This window comes from Lithobates pipiens, unplaced genomic scaffold, assembly GCF_037356315.1.
Source record: "Lithobates pipiens isolate NorthernLeopardFrog02 unplaced genomic scaffold, aLitPip1_a1.2 Scaffold_18, whole genome shotgun sequence".
Lineage (NCBI taxonomy): Eukaryota > Metazoa > Chordata > Amphibia > Anura > Ranidae > Lithobates > Lithobates pipiens.
In genome coordinates, this window is record NW_027507758.1 from 346,978,027 (window position 1) to 347,000,749 (window position 22,723).

Below are 22,723 nucleotides of genomic sequence, written 5' to 3' on the forward strand. Positions count from 1 at the left end.
CCGCTGAAAGCGTGCGTGATGACGTGTACAGCACGTACGACGGGACTAGAAAAACGACGTCCTATACACTGCAATGCAACCTTCGGCCGTGTAAATCCTTTCTGAGCATGCGCCATACTTAGTCCGTCCAACTTGCCTACACACAAGCGGACTGTCCGCTGAAACCAAGTTTGGATGGACAAAACCAAGTTCGAACGGACAAAATTACGGAAATTCCGTAAGACTTTGTTCGTCAGACAGTCCGCTGAAAAAGTCCGCTGAAGCCCACACACGAGCGGATTGTCCTCTGAAACACGGTGTGTACGCGGCCTAAGTTACTAGATCACTTGTTTTTGTAGAGAAAAATATTATTAACAATGATTTGAAGTTTTCAAAGAAGTAGGGAAATGTTACAACCTGTGACAAGTTTTCGTTGTTATCACTCTCTTTATGTGTAAGATCTCCTTTCACTTCCTATTCTGTTCCCATATCAGTATCTGCAGAGAATCTCTGTAACGGGAACAGCGCTTTTATCAAAGACCAACAGCGGTTCTACTGATGAGCCAAACATACCAGGGATCAGGTTTGCAGAATATTACTGAAGTTAGGGTGTCGAATCCAAACCTCATTAAAGCCAAATGTTAAAAAAAATAATACCCATTTTGTAGGCTAATAGGCAAGGAATTGGCAACTAGTATAGGGGATTGAAGAACATGTACCAAAACAAAAAAAGTTTAAAAGTTTTGTCAGGGAGCAGCGATTTTAAAAATGTTTAAAGGGCAACATTAAATATCCAAAATTCCTTTAAATAACATGCCTGGGGATGCCCTTGAGCTGTCTGTGAAGTAAGGCATCTGCATGATATAAACAACCTAAAACAGAAAAAAAAATAACAGTGCAAAAAAGTGTTACTAAAGCCAGGACCCTGCACTATCTGGTCTCCCACAGTGCACAGAACATGGAAATGCAAATATTTTAGTAAATATAAACTGCTAAACATCTTTTCTCATCAGCAGTATATAGCAGTCTTGTGACTTTTATCAGTGGGGTTTATTTACTAAAGGCAAATCCAGTTTGCACTGCGTGTGCACTTGGGCGTGCAGTTGCTTTAGTTCTGAGGGCAAGATCCTAAATGAGCGGAAGCTCTGCTGATTTTTTATCATCCAATCATGTACAAGCAAAAATGCTGTTTTTTATTTTCCTTGCATGTCCTCCTCGGATCTGCAGCGACTGCACTTCTAAGTGCACTTGCTGTGCAAAGTAGATTTGCCTTTAGTAAATAACCCCCAATATTTTGTTGTTTTTGCTATAATAAATACCCCAATTTTTTAAAAATAAAAACACATTTTTTCCTCAGCTTAGGCCGATTTTTGGTTAAAAAAAGAAAAAAAAATCACAATAAGTGTATATTGATTGGTTTGCGCAAAAGTTATAGCGTCTACAAAATAGGGGATAGATTAATGGAATTTTTATCTTTTTTTTTTATTAGTAATGGCGGCTATCTGTGATTTTTGTCAGGACTGTGATATTGCGGCAGACAAATCAGACAGTTTTGACACTATTTGGGGACCATTGACAATTATACAGTGATCAGTGCTATAAATATGCGCTAATTACTGTATAAATGTCACTGACAGGGAAGGGGTTAACACGAAATGTGTTACCTAGGGAGTGATTCTAACCTGGAGGGGAGGGGACTGACTGGGGGAAGTGACCGAATGGTGTCCCTATATACAAGGAACATACAATATGTCTCCTCTCCCCTGACAGGACGTGGATCTGTGTGTTTGCACACACAGATCCATGTCCCTGCTCTGTGACAAGTAATTGCGGGTGCCGGAAGACCATAGCAGCCGCCAGGCATGCCCATCGGCTCCCGAGTGACGCGGGTACAAGAGCGCTGCCTAGACAGCCGGAAAGTCGAAGACATCATATGACGGCCGCCCAGGATGAAAGAGCCACTTTGCGGCCGCCGTATTACTATACGCGGGATGGGAAGTGGTTAATATATATACACAAAGTTTTTCCTTGCATCTCTATTCTAAATCGAATGGATTGTTTTACAAGGTAAGCAGTCACATATACTTCAACTAACAGCTTGGGGTTGATTTACTAAGACCCCTTTCACACCGAGGCCGTCTTGCAGACGCTATAGCGTTAAAAATAGCGCCTGCAATCCTCCCTCAAACAGCTGCTCCATTGTGAAAGCCCGAGGGCAAGCTAAAATGCTGTTTTTTTATTTATCTTGCATGTCCCCTTCAGAGCTACAGCGACTCCACTTTCAAGTGCATTTGCAGTGCACTTGTAGTGCAAAGTGGATTTGCCTTTAGTAAATAAAGCCCCATAGGCAGAACAGAGATCACCCCTTTGATCTACACATGAATGAATCAGAGTAGCAATAATGTTCTCACTTTGTACTTCTCCATGAAAAAGTGTCCTAAACAAGAATGAAATCGTAAGATCTGGTATCACACGAGAACATTTTTCAACCGCTGTATACTAACAATCAGAGTATTGTATGATCATGTCGAAAGAGGAAAGAGGAATTTTTCGTCTTGTTTTCTCATCGTGTGTACAAGGCTTTACATAGCAGTAGTCATAACAATTGCTGTGTAAACAGAGTAGGACTCAGCTGTCATTTTGACAGCTGGTATTTAAATTTGTGTCAATGTAGCAGAATGCAGACAGCAGCACTGTTACAGTGGGGACATTGCTGCAACCACAGGTAGCATGCTCTGCTGGAGGCAGCTGCCATCATTTCCCATAGGTCACTCCGGCCTTGCCACTGCCTCTCTTCTGCACAACTTCCTTGTACCAGCACCCCTCTCCTCAGATCATAGGAGCCCAATATTACTGGTATTTTGCCACGTGACAGATTTCCCTAAACTTTATAGCAGCCTTTCTCAACCAGTATGCCGCGCCACACGGGTATGCCGTCAGAGGTTATCAGGTGTACCGCAGGATCAGGGGAGACAAGGGCTGTCAGATGAGCCCGCTATACTGATCCCCTGCCGAACTGTACATTGGCACTGTGAGAAGCTCGGTCAACCTCAGCAAAGTAAAAGTAAAGTGCAGGGGAGTGTCCTGTGTTCTCTGTTTCCCCCTACAGTGCAGTAATCAGCTGAATAAGGAAACTGGAAAGGTAGTGTGCTAGAAGCTAGATTAATATAGATTTAGATTTATATTTTAAAGGGGCTTTATACATGTGTCTGTGTGTGTATGTGTGTGTGTGTGTGTGTGCATGTGAGTGTCTGTGTGTGTGTACATGTGCGTGTGCATGCATGCATGTGTATGTGTGTGCACGTGTCTGTATGTGTGTATGTGTCTATGTGTGTGTGTGTATATGTTACTTTTAATCATGAGCCCATGAGCCCCCCATTCCTGTACCATCAGAACTGCTTTTGTAGGGCTTGTTTGTGATAGCAGCAATGCTTTCTGCTCCTCTGAAAAGCAATCCATGTCATCCGCTTTTCAGAGGCATTTGACAGGCGACAAAGAGGCATTATGTTGCCTCCTCACCACCTGTTTTAATGCAGCATCACTACACCGCAACAGTGCAATACACACAGTTATGGGGTAGTTGCAGTGAAGCCCCATTCAGCCTGGGTATACCTCCACCTGCAGCCACAGCATGTGTATACCTCCAGCTGCAGCCACAGCATGTGTATACCTACAGCTACTGCCTCTGCAGCTAAAGGGGGAGAAGTTGGGGGTGGTAAAAACAGCTCAACCATGTGGTTTTACTGCCCCTCCAATCTGGCGTGAACAAATCCTTGGTTCACATGTCTGTGGCTGTGTGCTGCGTGTAGGGCAGCCCATTCACTTCAATGGGCTTCACTACCCACAAAAATGCAGGGAAAGAAGTCCCCAACCTTTTCTTTTAAATTGCGCTGCACTAAAAGCAACCCACGTTTTCCAATGTGTGGGGTACCATTAAGAATTGATGGCACCCCTAAAGAGCAGAGCATTTGTCTGTGTGCCAGGAACAAGTGTGATTTTGCGTGTGTTCCGCTACACACAGTAACAAGAACCAAGCCTTGGACTAGGGTGCCTCAATACTGAAAATACTTTTTAAGGGCGCCCCAACTGGAAAAAGGTTGAGAAACACTGGTTTATAGTATCACTGCTAACTCTGCATTCCCAGGATAATTTGAAAGTATAACCAAAGGCAAAAAAAAAATTCATTTTGGATAGAATGGAGATGGATAAGAACCCCTGTCAGTTTTTGTTTGCTGTCTGTGTCCTTGTTAGAGAGATTCACCCTTTCTATTTGTCCTGTTTACCGTTATCATTGAAAGTAAAAACAGGAAAGTAATAAAAGGGTAATCTTCCAATGGGGACACTAGTTCTGATGACCTGGGGGTCGCCAAGGCATTCCCTTAATTTGCAGGGATTTCCTCTCACTTCCTGTTTGGCTATGGGACAGGAAGTGAAGCGAAATTTCTACAATGCGAAAAACCTGACAGGGGTTATAACTCTCCCTTGCTCTATCCAAAATGAAAAAAAAAATGCCTATAGTTCTACTTTAACTAACCATTTGCTAGTATAGTAAATCTATAACAGTTTTACAAATTAATCATTATCTAAATCTTTTGCTCTGTGTCAACTGTTTTTCCTTGTAATGTACTATTTAAATCGTTTATACTCCTACAGCTGTCATACAGTGTATTCCAAAAGATCTGCAGTATGTTTTTCTAATTTTAAGAGCTTGCTTGCCCATACAGTGCATTATGTTTTTAATAGAAAGAGCTTGCTGCCACTATAATTTACATAGCATCTCCATGTTAAAATGAGTTACTTTGTTAGCTGTTGATTGTATTAACATTTTCTTGTGCAGAAGTATCATACAGGCTTTATTCTTGAGACAGCTGGGCGCTCTTGGAGATGCCATCCTCAGAACAAACCGCGTGACTAAGAATTTTTCTTTTTGGTGCATGTCATGGACTTGCACTGGTCCAATATGTTCTTGTGATAGGTTACAGAAAAGGCCAACTCCACCCAAAACTAATATTTCAATATTACACAGTTGTTAATAAGTTATATCTCTTACTGACTCCATATCTGCTGCAGAATCTAGAAGAAATTCATACCCACCAGGATTTTCAAGTCTGCCTAAATACTATTGCTAATAACAGGCAAATTGGGTCACGCCTTTTTCAAAGAGATTTACATAATGTACTATAAAGAAATAACAAAAAGTTCAAGTGAGAAAGAGATACACGTTCACTTTGGACTTTTGGAAGGAAGGAAATAGAGCCCTAAACCATTACAGGCATACTCCACTTTTAAGTACACAATGGGGTTTATTTACTAAAGCTGAAAAGTGAAAATCAGGCTCACTTCTGCATAGAAACCAGTGAGCTTCGATGTTTTATTACTAAAGCTTAATTGAACAATCTGGGGTTAGAAGCTCATTGGTTTCTATGCAGAAGGAAGCCTGATTTTGCACGTTCCAGCTTTAGTACATAAACCCCATTGCGTACTTAAAAGTGGGGTATGCCTGTATAGGGTAAACAGATATAAGTATTTGGTCTTTAACCAATAACCAGTGCAAAAGACAGCATTTTGTTTACTTTTTGTTATACTTCTCATGTGTTTGGGTAGTACCTTTATTTTCTGCTATGTACTAAAATATTAATAATTGAACAGTATTTTTAATTATTTTTTACAGATCCATTGCCGCCAGCTGCTCCTACTGGTCTCAGACATGGAAACCTAACAACTGTCCATGATGGTACCCTAACTGTGCGGATTACTTGGGCTGCACCACAAGAACAAGACCTAAAAATTCATCATTACAGAATATCCTGGAGCAGTAAGACCAATAGAGATCTGCATGCTGCAAGCAAAAAAGACAGCTGGAGGCTAACAGATGGGGTGTGTAATATTAAAAGCTATGTTATTTTAGCCTCCCTTTATATTACACTGTTCAGATAATCAGTGTTCTGTGTAATTTCAGGCAAACACGGAGTTCTCGTTAGAAAATTTGCTACCTAATACTGAGTATTTAGTAAAAATACAAGCAGTCTCATTTTGGGGACAGAAACGACTGAAGAGTTCAAAGTCACAGCTTATTATCAGCACAACATTGAAAGGTAGGGTATTGACCGCGACTTACCTAGCACCTAGCCAGTGCAGGGTACATGGAGACAATATACCTAACTGCATGCACATAACCCTGGTGCCTGAAAGTTAATCTATAGTGCATTTCAAAATATTTACAGTGGGTATAAAAAAAGAATCACCACCTTTAAAATAATCATATTTTGTTATTTTGCAGTCTGAAATGAAGACATGCGCAGTTTTTGTTTTATCCAGCTGTATTTACTCAGTGTAACTTATAACATCCAAGTGAAAGATATAACTCCAACACGTCAGAAAAAAAGTAAAAAAAAAACTTTAAAAAAAGAATCACTGAGTTGGAAAAATTATCGCCCCCTTCCTGAAAAAACTCAATCAGGTGTAGCTAATCATCTTCTCAATGGCACACAAAGTCATTTGACTTTCAACTGTGATCAGCTGTGGTCACAGTTGAAAAGTTCAGCATGAAAATGCTTTCCTGAAGCATTTCAGTCCATGGTAGTGCAACTGACGCAAACAATCAACTATGGGTGGCAAGGCACTGTCAAAAGATCTACAAGATAAAGTTGTGGACATGCACAAGTTAGGAGATAATACAAAAAAAATTCTAAGGCTTAATCAATACCTAGAAGCACAATGAAGTCTATTATTAAGAAGTGGAAGGTATTTGGTACAACACAGACCCTTCCAGGATCAGGATGTGGCTCCAAACTGGATGAAAGAGGATGGAGGTAACTGGTCAGAGAGGCTAACAAGAGGCCTACAGCAGGAATTTATGATCAAGAGTGGTCATTGTGTACATGTGACAACAATATCACAAATTCTCCACAAATGTGACTCGTATTGGAGGATTGCAAGAAAAAATTAAGTCCTCAATAAAGGTCACATGCAGTCACGACTGAACTTTGCCAAAATGCACCTTGAAGATTCTGAGGTCACATGAAAGAGGGTGGTATGGTCAGATGAGACTAAAATGTAATCACTTGGCCTCAGCACCAAACGATATGTCTCGCAGAAATCCAATACAGCTCACCATCCAAATAACACCATTCCTACAGTAAAGCATGGAGGTGGTAATATCCTGTTATGGGGTGTTTCTCTGCAGCAGGGACTGGAGCTCTTGTCGGGATAGAAGAAAAATGGATGAGGCAAAATACCTTAAAATTCTTGAGGAAAATCTGCTGCCCTCTGCCAGAAAGTTGTCAATGGGAAGAAGGTTTACCTTCCAACATGACAATGAGCCAAAATGACCATACAGTGGTTGAAGGAGAAAAAGGTGAATGTTATAGCATGGTGTAGTCGGAGCCCAGACTTAAACCCCGTTGAAAATCTGTGGAATGACTTGAAGACTGCAGTCCACAAACAGTCGCCATCAAATTTAACTGAACTTGAGCAGTTCTACAAAGAAGAATAGACACATACTGCAAAGTCTAGATGTGCAAAGTTAGAGACAAATCCCAACAGATTAAAGGCTGTAATTAAAGCAAAATGCGGTTCAACAAAATACTGACACAATGGGTGATCCTTTTTCAAACTCAGTGATTCTGTTTTTAATTTCTCTTTTTTTTCTGACATCTTTCACTTGGATGTTATAAGTTGCACTAGTTAATACAGCTGGATAAAACAAAAAAGCATGTCTGTCTTCATTACAGGCTGCAAAGCAACAAAATGTGATTGTTTTAAAGGGGGGGGGGGGGGGGGGTTCTTTCCTATATTCACTATATATACAGTATGTTCATTTTCTAAAGGATGTATTACTTTTTTTTTTTTGTGAATAGATCATATTTACTAAATGCAAACAGCTGCGGTATTCTGTGCCAGTCCTGTGCTCTGTGAACTCTTTTAGGCCTCTTACACACTGCAGCTTGAAAAAGCTCAGTACAGCTTTTTTTTTTGTACTGAGCTAAAATACAGCCCATTAATTGTAATGTGCCTATGCACACAGGTGTGTAAACAAGCGCCATGCATTCATCAGTAAAAAAATGTACCCCTCGTGCATGCAAATACCCGCAACTGCGCACAAACGTGCGCAAATACCCATTTACGTATTGTGCAGAATGAGAACACAAGAATACATTTTTGTCTCATTCGCACAAAATTGTATGAGCGCATATACACGAAAATGTACGTAAATACGCATAGATACATAAAAAAAAGTCTAAAAAGGTAGATGCTCAAACAGGAGTATCATGTGAAAGAGGCCTTAGAGTTTATCGACTAAAAGACAGAGCTGGCAGGAAAATTGGTAAACTCACACTCACCTCTTTGCATCTTAACCAGTAGAATTGCACAGTCTGCCAGAAAGCATAAAGCTAGTGCTGGTTTTTCAAACAGAATATCCTGGAAGTGCCCTATATTAATTGCTTACTGTATGTGTGAAATAAAGGTATTGTACACAATATTTAATCATGTATACTTCACTTCATATACTTTAAATTGTGAGCTTATAGGGAAACTGTAATTTTGACTACTCTGGCTCATTTACTTGTATTTGTATACATGTTAGCTTGAGCTATTGATTTCTGTATAAAAAAAAACAGTGAAAAAATAGGACAGCAGAGGGTACCAGACTAAGTGCAGAAGTATGGTAAAAATTTACTGAGATAGGATAGGCAACTCACATTTGGTGCATCAAGTAAAGCATGTCCTCATGTCAGAACACCTGCAGTCTGTGAGGTGAGAGGCCACTGTAAGGACCACCAGTAAGACAATCAACTGCTGTGTGATGAACCAGGAGGTCCCAGGAACCATGCTGGAATGCACAAGGACGATGGATCAGAGGTGTGGTAACAAGTTTCAAAGCTCTTTGGCTCCTTTCTCTTGATGGTTTGAGAGGAGTTGAAAGGCTTTGAAATGCGTTACCATGCCCATAGGCTTCTGTTACATCACGTTCCATGTTTACGTCACATCTAGACCAGTGTCCCTGTTTGTTCCAGCTTGGTTCCAGGGACTTGCTGGTTTATCGACACACTTGATGGTCATTTTGCTGGCGGCCATCACAGTAGCCTTTTACCAATCAGACAGCTGGCTATATCGAAGAAGGTGTTCTAACATGGAAAAATGCTTTACTTAATGCATCAAATGTGAGTTTTCTTTCCTCAATAAAGTATTCCCATACTACTGCACTTACCCTAGCGCCCTCTGCTGTCCTACTTTTTCCTTTAGAGATCACTTCAGTCTTATGAGGAGCAGCCTTGGATGTGTGCAGAGTATTAACAGCAGTTTATTGACTTAAATATATGCACTATTTATATGGCCAATGAGGAGCTTATATGTTTGGACTAATATATCACCTGTCAGTGTTAGTTACTGTTTTCATCTATGAATGGGCAGCTAATCTCAACAGCGCACCATTTCTTTGATTCTGTTTCTGCACAACAGAGGGAGTCTGTAAAATGAGGCTAAAGCTCCCCTTGCTAACTCAAAAAGAAAAAATACTAAATATTAATATGCAATGTTTCATATAAACCTAAAATATGTATTTTTAATTATTATTTTTAGCACTGACCATATGTACATAGAAATCATGAACAAACCACTACACATTCTCTTTAAAGAAATGTATTTAAAATTGCTTAAACAAAAAATAAAAACATAATTTCCCTTTAAGTCCTACACACTGGGCAACCATTCAGTCGCCTATTCCATGGCCACAGACCAGTTATTAATGACACTAACCTGCATGTATAATCCACTCAGTGTTGCCAACCAGATTGAAATTTACTGACACCACACCCAAAATTTACTGGCATATCTAAAAGTTACAAAATGACAGTTTTAAGTGCAAATTTCAGGATTTAGGCTACAAACAAGTACAATATGAAATTAGCAAAGTGATTTAAGGTAGATGTTAAGGGAAAAAAATATTTCTTATTTTCTTTTCGATATAGTAAATAAGTAGCTCAGGGACAGGATTCGAGAGGGCAAGAAATTAGAATGGACAGCACACACACGTGAAATTGACTCTCACAGTGACACTGACAGCAGTGTGCAGCAGCACAGATGATGATGGCACCTCACCAACATGACACGTCCCCTCCTGCCATGGAAAGTCACAGTGACCCTCTCTCTCCATGCCAGGTGGTCCCTTCAGTCCACACCCGGCTTGCCTTCCTCCTGTTCCGCAGACCTGCACATGAGGCTCCGGCTGCTCCGTTCCCTTGCATCATGACTTCACGTGACACACTGCTGGCACAGTTCAAACACACTGTAGCAAGCACTTGGATGGTTTCGGCCAAGCATCACAGCCATATTTTTTACCGGTAACCTTTTTCTTTCACTGCCATTTACTGGCAGGAGAAAAGTGGGCATTTTTTACTGGCTGCCAGTAAAAATACTGGTGGTTGGCAACACTGAATCCACTTCAACATACTGGGGTTTATTTACTAAAACTGGACAGTGCAAAATCTGGTGCAGCAGAGAAACCAATCAGCTTTCAAGTTTTGTTTGTAGCTTATATAAATAAGCTGAAGTTAGAAGCTGATTGGCTACCATGGACAGCTGCACCAGATTTTGTACTCTCTCATTTTAGTAAATCAATCCCATTGCGTCTGTTGATTTTTTTTATTAGAGCTACGTTCATCCAGTTGAAAATCGTATGAATAAAATCATTGCTGTTCAACTAGCAGACCCCAGAATATATATGAATGTGTACAACCTTTTTGTGGAATATTTAACTTGCTCACTTGAAACTCACATGTGGCCTTTTATTTGCAAACATTGCACATCATACATCAGATACTATAATGAATAAAACTCCAATATCCCAATTTCTCTTTCTTTGCAATCAACAGATCCAAAATTATCAAAATTGCATCCCGTCTGTAAACCATTTCAAACTAGCTGCACTTTGCAAGCATCTTCTATTTACCACAATAATCAGGTGCATATAAAAGTATCATGGAAGCCAGTATCAGGTAATATCTCTCATCTCCTTTATCTTATTCCTAATTTACTGTGATGGAGCAATTAAATTTTTTTTTTATTATTGTTCAGATGTAATTAAATATTGTCATAGATATGTATTAGTCATTATGACTAATACATATGAAACGTAGAACATTGTTTAATGTTTTGTGCTACCTCTATAGACACTAAAAAACATTTAAAGCCCATATGAGAAAAGAAATATGGAAGCTGCCATTTCTTGCTTTTAAGGATGCTGGCCCGGGAACTGTTTTGACATCCATATACCAGGAAGCGAAATGAGGATCAACATGGCAGTCACAGAGCCTTTATCTTTAAAAAATAAGTCAGCAATGGAAGTTAATGTTTAGTTATATATAGGTTTATTTTAAGGTGTGTCTGTTACAAAACTATGCAAATTACAATGAGCATATGATGTAAAAATTCATATGTTGAGATTACCTTTAGTTAATATAAGGAAATCCAGGGTATAGACCGTGGAAATTATAAGTAAGCTAGCTTTTTTTTCATAATAGTTGAGCATGTCTCCACCCATCTTCCACATCCCCTGCAACTTCCAGGGGAAAAGTATCTCACGCTCACCCTTTAGGGTTTATGCGCAAGGGGCATTTACCCATCCACATTCAGAAAATACACCAGATGCACAAGCACAGCTAAACTCTGATTCAAAAAAATGTCAGTCATTCGCTTTGGTGGCAGGCTGTACACGCACATGCAGCTCCCTGGGAATGGAAGAGCCCCAAGAATTTTTGCTAGGCATAGAAAATGCCTATAAACTCCTGTGTGCATGAACCTTTAAAGGAAAAGTGAAGATTGCATATAAAACTGCCATCTACACATACAGCTTTCACAGGACATAACCTCTGCTCATACATATTTTCATGATATGTTGTTTGAATTTCCTGGTTAATGTCGGATTTACTTTGAGGTTGAATTATAAAATGGTAGACTTGATTCATTTTTAAAATCTATGACAGAACATATTTTTTTGTCTCAGTAAAAAATGAAAGAAAAACTACTCTGTTTATGAGCTAAACAAGTAGACTAATAGAAATTAGAAATAGGACAGCATCCATTTCAGACTTGCCTGTAGACTTGCAGGCTACAAAACTGCCAAATTGATCTGGGCTTTTTTCTTATTAGTCACCTACCTGGCACAAGCATTTTAGGATGGGGCTCCATCACAGGACTTCAGACATGAGCTAAACAAGTAGACTAACAGAAATTAGAAATAGGACAGCATCCATTTAAGACTTGCCTGTAGACTTGCAGGCTACAAAACTGCCAAATTGATCTGGGCTTTTTTCTTATTAGTTATATTATTATGGGGCTCCATCACAGGACTTCAGACATTTCAGACATTACTGGTTTTTCCCAGGAGAGTTACTCACTAGGCCAGTGATGGCAAACCTTGGCACCCCAGATGTTTTGGAACTACATTTCCCATGATGCTTATGCACTCTACGGTGTGGTTGAGCATCATGGGAAATGTAGTTCCAAAACATTTGGGGTGCCAAGGTTCACCATCACTGCACTAGGCAGTTAAGACGGGATCAGGATGGCAACTTCCATATCCTTTAAGAACAAGTGAAAAATGTCAGCTCCTATATGTTTATTCTCAAACATTCCCTTAAAAACCACTCCAAAAACTCCCCATAAAAACCTGAACTGGAAAACAAGGTTATGAATTCGCACCAGCAGCACATAACAGATACTTCCAAGTGCCTGCAAGTGCCTTCAATTTCCAGTTTAGTTCTCCTGGTGACCCTAATCTAGGAGCACTCTTGTAAAATGATCTATTGACCCAAATTTCTGCAACAAGACTATGGTCCGACCTCCTACTACCTACTAAACTGCATTATCAATTTATCTGTCTCACTGGGCAGTATTATTTCACAGAAGAAGGCAGGACAATATTTGCAAGGACCAGGAAGTTCGCTTAAAATGTTTTCCACCTATTAAGTGTTGCTGTAAGATTAGAGACAGATGCTTTTTTATACAGTTGTTTAGGTTTTGTGTCTGCATTTGGAAAGTGATCTGTAAATATCTTTCCACTTTGGATTTGATCTTATGGATCAGAAAATAATAGTAAACCACACATCATACCAGAGCACCCTGAAAGCCCCAAACTCTTGGAAACTAACAAACATCCTGAAGCCTAACTAGGGCCCACCCCGGTGCCTCCATATTTAATGCAAAGGCCATCCATCATAACAGTTCTATCCTTGCTGCTTGATACCCTGTGGATTGTGTGCAGCTCAACATGCAGCTAAACTCTTCTAATCTCCAATAAACCTTTTTATTGAAAAGAGCAGGGTGGGGGGAACAATAAATATAGACATTCAAAAGCATAAATAGTGCCTCTGCTAAAAGATCAAGTAGATACTGGACCTGTGATCACCAGTGATTGTTCATGTGCCCAAGATGATAGCCAGTTTCTTCTACAGGTATGGACAGGCAGTTGGATCAAAACACAGCTACACAAGTTTATGCACTTATATGAGGTTGTGCATTGTGGACACTAGGGGGATAGCAAGACAAGTTAAAGAAATAACCATAAACAATATTTAAACCTTACGTTGGAGGTGTGAAAAAAATTCTCGACCACCAAAGTGAGGTGTGCAGGCCTGAGCATGATTGTAGAAATAGAAATTGATACGTGAATATTGCAGCACCTCAAGAGTCAGGGCTTCTGCTGCAATCTGGAAGAAGTCTAATGGGAAAGGTGCATGTACTTCTAGGTGGCTGTTTACTATGTTATATGTAAGTACTGGCTTGTTTTAATTAGCATTTATAGCTGCATTTAGCATTGAAAATACAGCCTGATCTCTTTTATATTATATTTCTTGCAAAAAAAATATTTCAACTGCATCACAAATGCACTGTATACACGTCATAAATGCATTGCAAATGCATATTAAACATGGTCTGTTTTCTCCTGAAAGTTTTTTAAACACAGTGATGTACTGTAGGTCCTTGTGTGCAGTGTCCACTTATAGAATGCCTACATCCAAAAGTGAAATTTCATAGATGGACAGCATTTGTTGCACTGCACACCACACATTTACAAAACCAAATGCAGCGCACACACAACAGAAGGGTCGCGTGCATTTTCTATTGGTCAAATCAGAGCGCCATGTTATTCTTGATTTAGATTATCAACTAAACAATATCATTACCTTGGCATTTTTACCACCAATAATTATCTCCTGTGATTACATCAAGCCAAAAAATAAATCCTTTTTTGTGTAATTGAATTGTTTATCACATATACTGTATGTGCAGTCTATGGAAATATCAAGCATATACACTGCTGACTGTTTATATTTCAATTACCTTTTCTCTGATCAAAATTCATGTTTGCAAGTGTGTCGTTTGTTATCTGTTAGTTTGCTGTCTGCTATTTGTTAAAGCCAAATTCCAGGAATTATCTGTATTGCATAGTTACAATGGTCCAGCTTGGCACAATGTGTCAGTGTGCATATGTCATAACCGATGGGCCTTCGGCAAAACTGAAAAGCACTGTGGCAGTTGGCATTACTACAGTGATAGCCACAGTCTTCTTGGTCCTGCTCAGGATTTGTGCGAGATGCTTCCCTTCTGCATCCAGAACACAGGGGTCTCTTGCCTGGCACTGCCACCATTCATAGAATGCCTTATCTTTTTTTAGTAAATAAAAAATGTTCTCAGAGGAGGTGGAGATCGTGATATCACAACCTCTTTTTACCACCTGATCCAATAGAGGATGCCTTGCAGTCATTGAAAAGATACAAGGCTTTCTTATCAGTGTTGGTGGTTCCAAGCACCTGACTCCCTGTGTTCTGTGCACAGAGGGGAAGTTGGTCGCACAGAACCAGAGGGGGCCCTGGAAGCTTGAAGCTATCACTGTGGTAACTCTGACTATGTTAGTGATTTTCAGCTTCCCAACAGTCCATCAGACATGACATCTGCATACTTACATTGTGCCAAGCTGGACCAATATACATATACAATGCAGATCATTCCTGAAGTACAGTTTTAACTATTAAAATGTCAGTAAACTAAAATGCATATTCAATATATTAGATTGTAAGCTCTTCTCTATTAGATTGTAAGCTCTTCTGAGCAGGGCCCTCTTAATCCTCTTGTATTTTATTGTATTGTAACTATACTGTCTCTTCTATATTGTAAAGCGCTGCATAAATTGTTGGCGCTATATAAAACCTGTATAATAATAATATATGGCCTTTTTCTTCTTGCTGGTTACATTTTACTCTTCAAAATTTTGACTAGGTCATGAAGGTATGGGTTTAATGCAATTGGTTGATATCACACATTATTATGTTGTTGTTGTGGGCATTGCCATGCAAACAACACCTTGATCTAAGGCACAAAAGCCTTATTTTTAAAAATGACTGTGTCAGTTTGCTACGTGAAATACCAGATTGTGCAAACAGCATGTGTTGCATACTGTAATGATAATTAATCAAAAACATATATGTTTATGTCCACAGAAAACCATGTGGAATTCAAAACATATTTGATAAACTGGAAACCAGTGTTATGTGAGAATAATGAAAATGTTCCTGAAGGAAAAGCAACTGTTCAGGTGAGACCTCAGTTTATAGTACAGGAAACCTTTTATAGTCCTGTAACCTCAGGAAAAAATGGACAATATGATTGCATCTTCGCATAAAGGCCGCTATGTACCTAGAAGGCCCATTTCACATGAGCCAAATACCTTTGTTTCTCAACAGGGGATCCGTCCACTGATCCCTTGCTGAGCGGAGCATAACAGCCAAATGACAAGTCTGTGTCCTGTCTGCTCTATGGACAGCTGGACATAAATGGACATGTTTTATGTTTCCATCCAACTGCCATCTGATCCCACCAGACAACAGGAACAAATCCCTTTCTGTTGTTTTTACCGTATCGGATCAGAAGTAGCCGGGTATAAATAGACAGCATGTAGAGTCCAATCGAGTCTGTCTGATAAACAGATTGGACCTCTTATGTGAAAGAGGCCTAATACAGAGGTTTCCAAGCTTATTTTGCCTTCCGCCTACTTATCAGGAAAAAAATATATTACCAAGTGCCCCCTGGATATCTACCTTCTTTAGTAGAATAAACAGAAAGATACAGTGACAAATTTGTGTTCTTTTATGTATCTATATTTCTACCTACAATATGTCCTTTAAAACATCTAAGCCCTTGTACACATGGTCGGACATTCCGACGGGGAAAGGTCCGATCGGACCGCGTTGTCGGATAATCCGACCGTGTGTGGGCTCCATCGTACTGTTTCCGTCTGAATATTCTGACCGACAAAGTTTTAGAGCTGGGCTATAAAATTTTCCAACAGCATGATCCGACCGGACTTTGTCCGATCGTTTGTAGAGAATTCCGATCGGACAAAGTGCCACGCATGCTCAGATCAAATTCCTAGACCAAAGCTAATGGCTACTAGCCTGAATGTAGTCCCATCGTAACAAAATAATGTCATCACGTTCTGAACGATTGGATTTTCCGACAACTTTGTCCGACCGTGTGTATGGAACACCAGTTTCGGATAAAATCTATTGGACAAAATTTGACGGATTTGGTTGTCGGAATGTCCGACCGTGTGTACAAGGGCTAACAGCTAACATAGAACAACCTACATGGTAATGTCTTTTGATGAGCATTAAGGGAAAGATGAAAGGAGATATACTTACCTGATCCGCAACTCCTCGCCGCACAAGACCGATCCCTTCAGCTCCTGCACCCTTGCACTCTAGTGGTATTGAGTCCTGATGTCGTTAAGCCCAAAGCAGCATCAATAGTCATGGAAGTGAGTGCACCAGGAACAGTCCTCCACTGGATCACGGGGAGTGCAGCTTACTGGGGGTGGTTTAAGTATAAGGGTTTCTCCTCTCCACTGGACAAAATGAGTACCTAACCCTTGCACTGCAGGTACAGCACCACTGCAACAGATAATTTTTCTATGGCCAGAGTTGGGCTTTAAGACCTGTCAGCAGACTTGACCACTGACCATTCATGACTTGCATTTAGAGATGCATCGATATATTGGCCACCAAAATTTATTAGCTGAAAATAGGTTTATCAGTGTTTAGGCCACTGAAAAATGGTCGCGATTTTGCCACAATTTACATAGGTCATGTGACTCCAAAAACACATCAAAAAGTCTAAATATTTTTGCTGTGTTTTTGCCACGTTTTCAATGCATTTCAATGGGGAGGTGTGTTATACCACAACCAAAGCGCAACAGACTAGTGCAAAGACATGCATAGAATTTAAAGGGATGCCTTTTTCTTGAGCTTTTCTTCTGCTTTTTTAACGCAAAAGCACTTCAAAAATGATTAATTAAACATTATATATAAAAAATATATTTATATTTTAAAAACTGTCCATTTCGGTTTTTGACCAAGTGCATCCTGAATTTTCCGTTTCGGTCCAGAATTTTAATTTCAGTGAACCACTACTTGCATTTTGTGTATTTATTTAGCAGAGAAAGTAATCACTACAATTTTTATTCTATTTTACACAATAGATGAAACATGTACAAATAGTTTTTTATAAAATCTCTTCTCTTTTCTTCTCTTTGCTTCCCCCACCTCCTTATTTTTGTTCAATGCCCTGACGCTGCTGCCATACTCTGAATCGTTCCAGCCCCCAGGGGGCATTATTGCCCACTTTTGGAAGCACAGCACACATAATGTAAACTTTAAACCATCTTAGAACAATCAATTTTCACCATAAAACAGGTGTGTCATTTCACAAAAAGGGTAAAGTCTTAAAGCCTAACTCCGAGAACGTTTAAAATTTGTCTAAGGGAGAGCAGAAACACTTTTGCTTACCTGATCCCCAACTGTTCTGGGAGATAGTGCTTCCTCATGCTCCGGCAGCGGATTGTCTTACAGCACCATCACGTCCAGTAAAGGACTATGGACCCTGCTTTGGTCTTTATTATTATACAGGATTTATATAGTGCCAACAGTTTGCGTAGCGCTTAACAAAATGAAGGCAGACATTACAGTTACATTACAATTTGGTACAAGAGGAATTAGAGGGCCTTGTTCATTAGAGCTTACAACAGTTTTCCTCAACTCCTGTCCTCAGGACCCACTAACAGGCCAGGTTTTCAAGATAACTGAAATACATCACAGGTGATATAATTTGCTGCTAAGTGATTTCAGTATTCTAGTCTGCATCTCCCCAAGGTAATGCTTATAATCTGGCCTGTTGGGTCCTGAGGACAGGAGTTGAGAACCACTGGCTTACAATCTAAAAAGGAGGGTCAATTGATACAAAAGGTAATAGCTGTGGGGGATGAGCTGATAGAGTAAAACAGTGTATTAGTTAGAAGCAGGATAGGCTTCTTTAGTCAGACAGATTGGGGTAGGGAGTTCCAAAGAATGGGAGAAGCTCTGGAGAAATGCTGGAGGCAAGCATGGGAGGAGGTGACAATGGAGCTAGAGAGCAGGAGGTCTTGGGAGGACCAAAGGGACCAAAGAGAGTGGCTTTGTTGGTATTTTGGGACTAGGTTAGTGATGTAGCTGGGGGCAAAGAATTTTATTTGTTGGGGGAGTGGAAGCCAGTGGAGGGATTGGCAGAGGGGGGTGAAGGACACTAAATGGTTGGTAAGGTGGATCAGTCTTGCAGCAGCATTCATTATGGACTGAAGTGGGGATAATGTAAAGGTAATCCAATTAGGAGGGAGGTGCAGTAGTCAAGGCAAGAGATAACGAGGGAGTGAATTAGAAGCTTTGTGGTGTCATTAGTTAAAAAGGGGCGTATTCTAGAAATGTTGCGGAGGCTAAGGGGCAGTTCAGAGTCTAAGGTTACCCCCTAGCACCCTGGCATGTGGGGGACGGACTGATAGATGTGCCATTGATCTTGACAGAGAAGGGGCACTGTTGGTGTCCAGGAAGCTGGAAGCGTGCTTCGGTATGCCAGAGTTTGAGGCTCATAGGTTGTTTTGCTGAAAATCTAACAGCACTGTATCTTTTTTTTTATTATTTAGATCTCTTCAGTCTTGCTTTAATGAATTGTAAAATCCAAAATGCACATGTTAATGCATGTTTAGTAATTCAAATAATTTTTAGATGCATTTTTATGAGACCCTTTTTCATTCAACTTAAAAAATGCTGGTCAGTGCACCAAAACATGCAGCATGCACTATAAAGATATATAACATGTTGATGGCTATTGGCTCTGTTAAAACCAATAGTCTTTTCGTTTTACCTGTGCAGTAGTGTAAAGCGCATGAAAATGCATCTGATGTTATTGAGCCCTAAATAATTATTAATGTATGCTATCAAAACCCTTATACATAAACTAAGCTATACGTTTGATGTTTATTGACACAAACTTCCTACTGGAAGAAATCAGAAATCTGTTTTGAGGTGCAATGCTTGTCTTGTTAGTACAAATTAGAAAATAAAAGAAAATGTTTGGTTGCCTTGAATAACATTTCTACTCCATATTTAATCACCTTCAATTACTAAACAAATAGCCCAGTAATATAAATCAAGTTAAAACTAACATTGATAGATATCTTACATGTCATCATGGTATGTATGCTTTGAATTTATTTTTGAACCTGTGAGAAGTGGATGTGCTTGTGACAGACCCGACCAGGATAGGGGTTTTTGGATGGGACTGCAGAGTGACCTCTTTCCTACCAACTATGGACCCTGGCTTTTAAGGGAGCACTACTCTTTTGGAAGTGTGTACCTGGAGGACCTTTGGAATGGTCTTGCTTCGGATTCAAGTCCACGTCCTCCCAGAACACACAGACTCTGGGAACTTTGCTATATATTCTGTTTCAATAAAGTGAGTTCCAGTTTGCATCTAAGCTAGTGTCACCTAGTCTTGGGTGTTCAGCCATAATACCCAGTTCCTGGGTCCAGACTGTAGGAAGCTACAGTATATATCTTGACAGAGGGACCCAAGCTGGGTGTTGGACGGTTCCATCACATTGTTTATGCTTAAAATTACTAGTGAAATGGATAAGAACTACAAACTAGTTCAAGGTTATCTGCTGCTATTTCTAATTAAAAAGTATAAATGTGCATGCACATTAGAAGTAAACACTCTCTGAGACACGTTCAGCTCGGTTACTTCTAACTTCTGATTTATTCGTGGGCGGTGTTGATATTTTATACAGAAAGATACGTCATTGCTATGTCAGTCTAATTGTTACAACTTATTGGTTACAATACAAGAGAAATTAAGAAACTTGATGCTTGAAGTTTGGTTTAAGCTAGTTCCCTTATCTCAAATGCATTCTTCTAACGCGGGGATGTAGGGTATAGACGCCATCTTTAACTCCGAACAGAGAAGTCAATCTATATACTACATAATAAGTAAGGAACATAGGAACATGTATACACATAAGCAAATAGACATTTTCTGATTATCATTATGTACATTCGATTCCTTAACACTAGTCACAATTGCTTCAATTACAATGTAGATGAAGCCAAAAAAAAAATGTTTTGTTTGAATAAAGTGGGAAAGTGTTAAATCCTTCTTTGGTTTATTTTTTTGCTGTCTTGGTCCCTGACAAAACATGAAACAAAAGGAAATTTCTATTAAGTGAGAGAAATCCTCTCATAGACCTTTGTCACAGGAACAAGTGTTTCCTTTGGAAGATTTTACCCCACCCTTTGTTCTGGAGAAAAATCTAAAGTTTATTTTCTTGTCTTTAAAATATTTTAAATTTGTGAAGTTGAATCTCTGAATAAATCAGATATTAAAGAATCTTTGCTTCTGTGAGGGCTACCGCATTTTAAATCCCTGTTACATTCCTGTCTAGGCATGGCAGCGAGTGGCAAACATTTCTTGAAGCTCAGAACTGCAAAAGCATATGATGTAAATAGTGTGTGTTTCCAACAAAACACACGGTGGTGGCTGCTCTTTGTGTGTTAGGGGTCAACTACAGAGTTAACTTGCACCAGTGAGGATTGCTCTCAGTCTGCTGATACTTAGATTGTCCTGTGAGCTGGAAAATCTCTGCCCTGGTGAGGCTGAAAGCAAAGAAGTTAGTTCTTTTTATCCATTACACAAGGAGCTGGGTTCTGAGTATAACTGACTTAGGACAAAATTCACATTAGAAAGGGCAGCTGCTGGAGCGCTTTACCTTTCCGACAGCTATCCATTCCCAACTAGGGGACAAAGTAGTGTGCTGTTTTTGTACAAACTTTATTTGAAGTGTACAAAAGTATATTTCATGTCACTGTAGAGCAACCCAATGCTGTGAATGCGCTAATAAACGCTAAAAAAGCTATTGCAAAAACATTGAAAAAAGTTGAAAAACTCACTGCAAAGCTACTGATGTTTTTATAACGTTATTTTAACATCCAGTGTATGAGGCCTTAAAGGGGTTGTAAAGGTAAATGTTTTTTCACCTTAATGCATTCTATGCATTAAGGTGGAAAAACATCTGACAGTGCCTGCGCCCCCAGCCCCCCGTTTTACTTACCTCACACCTCGAAAGTCCCGCGCTCGTCCCCCGACATCCTTTCCACCGTTCAGCCTGGTCGCTGATTGGCTGGAGTGGATGGATGGAAAGCAGCGCAGCCATTGGCTCGAACTGCTGTCAATCACATCCACTGACGCGGAGCGCCGGGGGCGGGGCCGTGTGATACAGCGAGCCACCGGCTGTATCACGGGAGCGTTCCTGCAGATGCTTCTCACCATGCGAGGGAGCTCGCATGAAAGTGAGAAGTACCTGTGGGAGGAAGCAGAGACAGCCGCCGAGGGACCCCAGAAGAGCAGGTTCGGGCCACTCTGTGCAAAACGAGCTGCACAGTGGAGGTAAGTATAACATGTTTGTTATTTAAAAAAAATTCACTTTACAATCCCTTTAAAGTGCAGTGAAAAGATAAGTCTTAATATTTATTTATTATTTACAACAATTAAAAATGAATGTATTATCCCTACTGTCTGAGAAATATCTGGAATTGCTATGTAAACAAAGCCAGTAGCTAGCTTTCATACATAATTCACTTGAAAAGCAATTTATAATGTATTATACTCTGAGTAAAAAAGCACCTATTTTCCTGATGCATACACTAATCCTATGGGACTTGAGTTTATTAAAGACTTTTGGATTTCTCATTGCAGGGTTCAAACTTTGTTATTTCTGGGCTCCTGTTTGCATGCAAGTATAAAGTAACAGTACGGCCATTCACCCTTCAGGCATCATCAGTCGAAGAGATGACATTTGTAAAGACACCAAGGTGCAACAACATGAAAGTTAAAAACCTGAAAGATGCACAGTGTCCAAGACAGGGTGAGTGACCATTAAAACAAAGGCAAATATTTAAAACATATTAACAGTGTGTTCAATCTGTCAGAGGTGAAGTATTCAAAGTTCTATTAAAACCTGCCAAAAAGTTAACATGTAAAAAGGCATGAAATTACTGTCTGCAATATTAATATGTTGACTTAAACATGTCTAGCATGTGTATATAACAGGTACACTTTTAGGGCCATATTACAATGGCGGTTCTGCCACTAGCAACACCTTTCCATTGGCCAAATCACCAATATGAAGTTGCCACTTTAGCTAATGGATGTCACTTCATCACTGGCCAAAATGCTTCTGAACCTCTATTGTTAGCGAGAGAGCTGTGCTGAAATAAATCTCGCTGGTTTGGGCAGAGACAGAGTGATGTCATAAGGGAAGGTGAACTGAGTCCCTTGTACACACACACGTCGGAATGTGTCCTATCGGACTGTGTCGTCGGAT

General features: G+C 39.9%; 1 protein-coding gene across 1 annotated transcript in view; it reads left to right on the forward strand.

Annotated features, from left to right (window-relative positions):
• LOC143990164 (anosmin-1-like) overlaps window positions 1–22,723 on the forward strand; it is a 43,681-nt gene that overhangs the window by 10,626 nt on the left and 10,332 nt on the right. Inside the window, exons 7-11 of the mRNA XM_077490307.1 lie at window positions 5,651–5,856; window positions 5,939–6,074; window positions 10,854–10,976; window positions 15,480–15,574; window positions 22,096–22,264. Of these exons, the coding sequence (XP_077346433.1) occupies window positions 5,651–5,856; window positions 5,939–6,074; window positions 10,854–10,976; window positions 15,480–15,574; window positions 22,096–22,264 (729 nt within the window). The remainder of the gene's footprint in view (window positions 1–5,650; window positions 5,857–5,938; window positions 6,075–10,853; window positions 10,977–15,479; window positions 15,575–22,095; window positions 22,265–22,723) is intronic.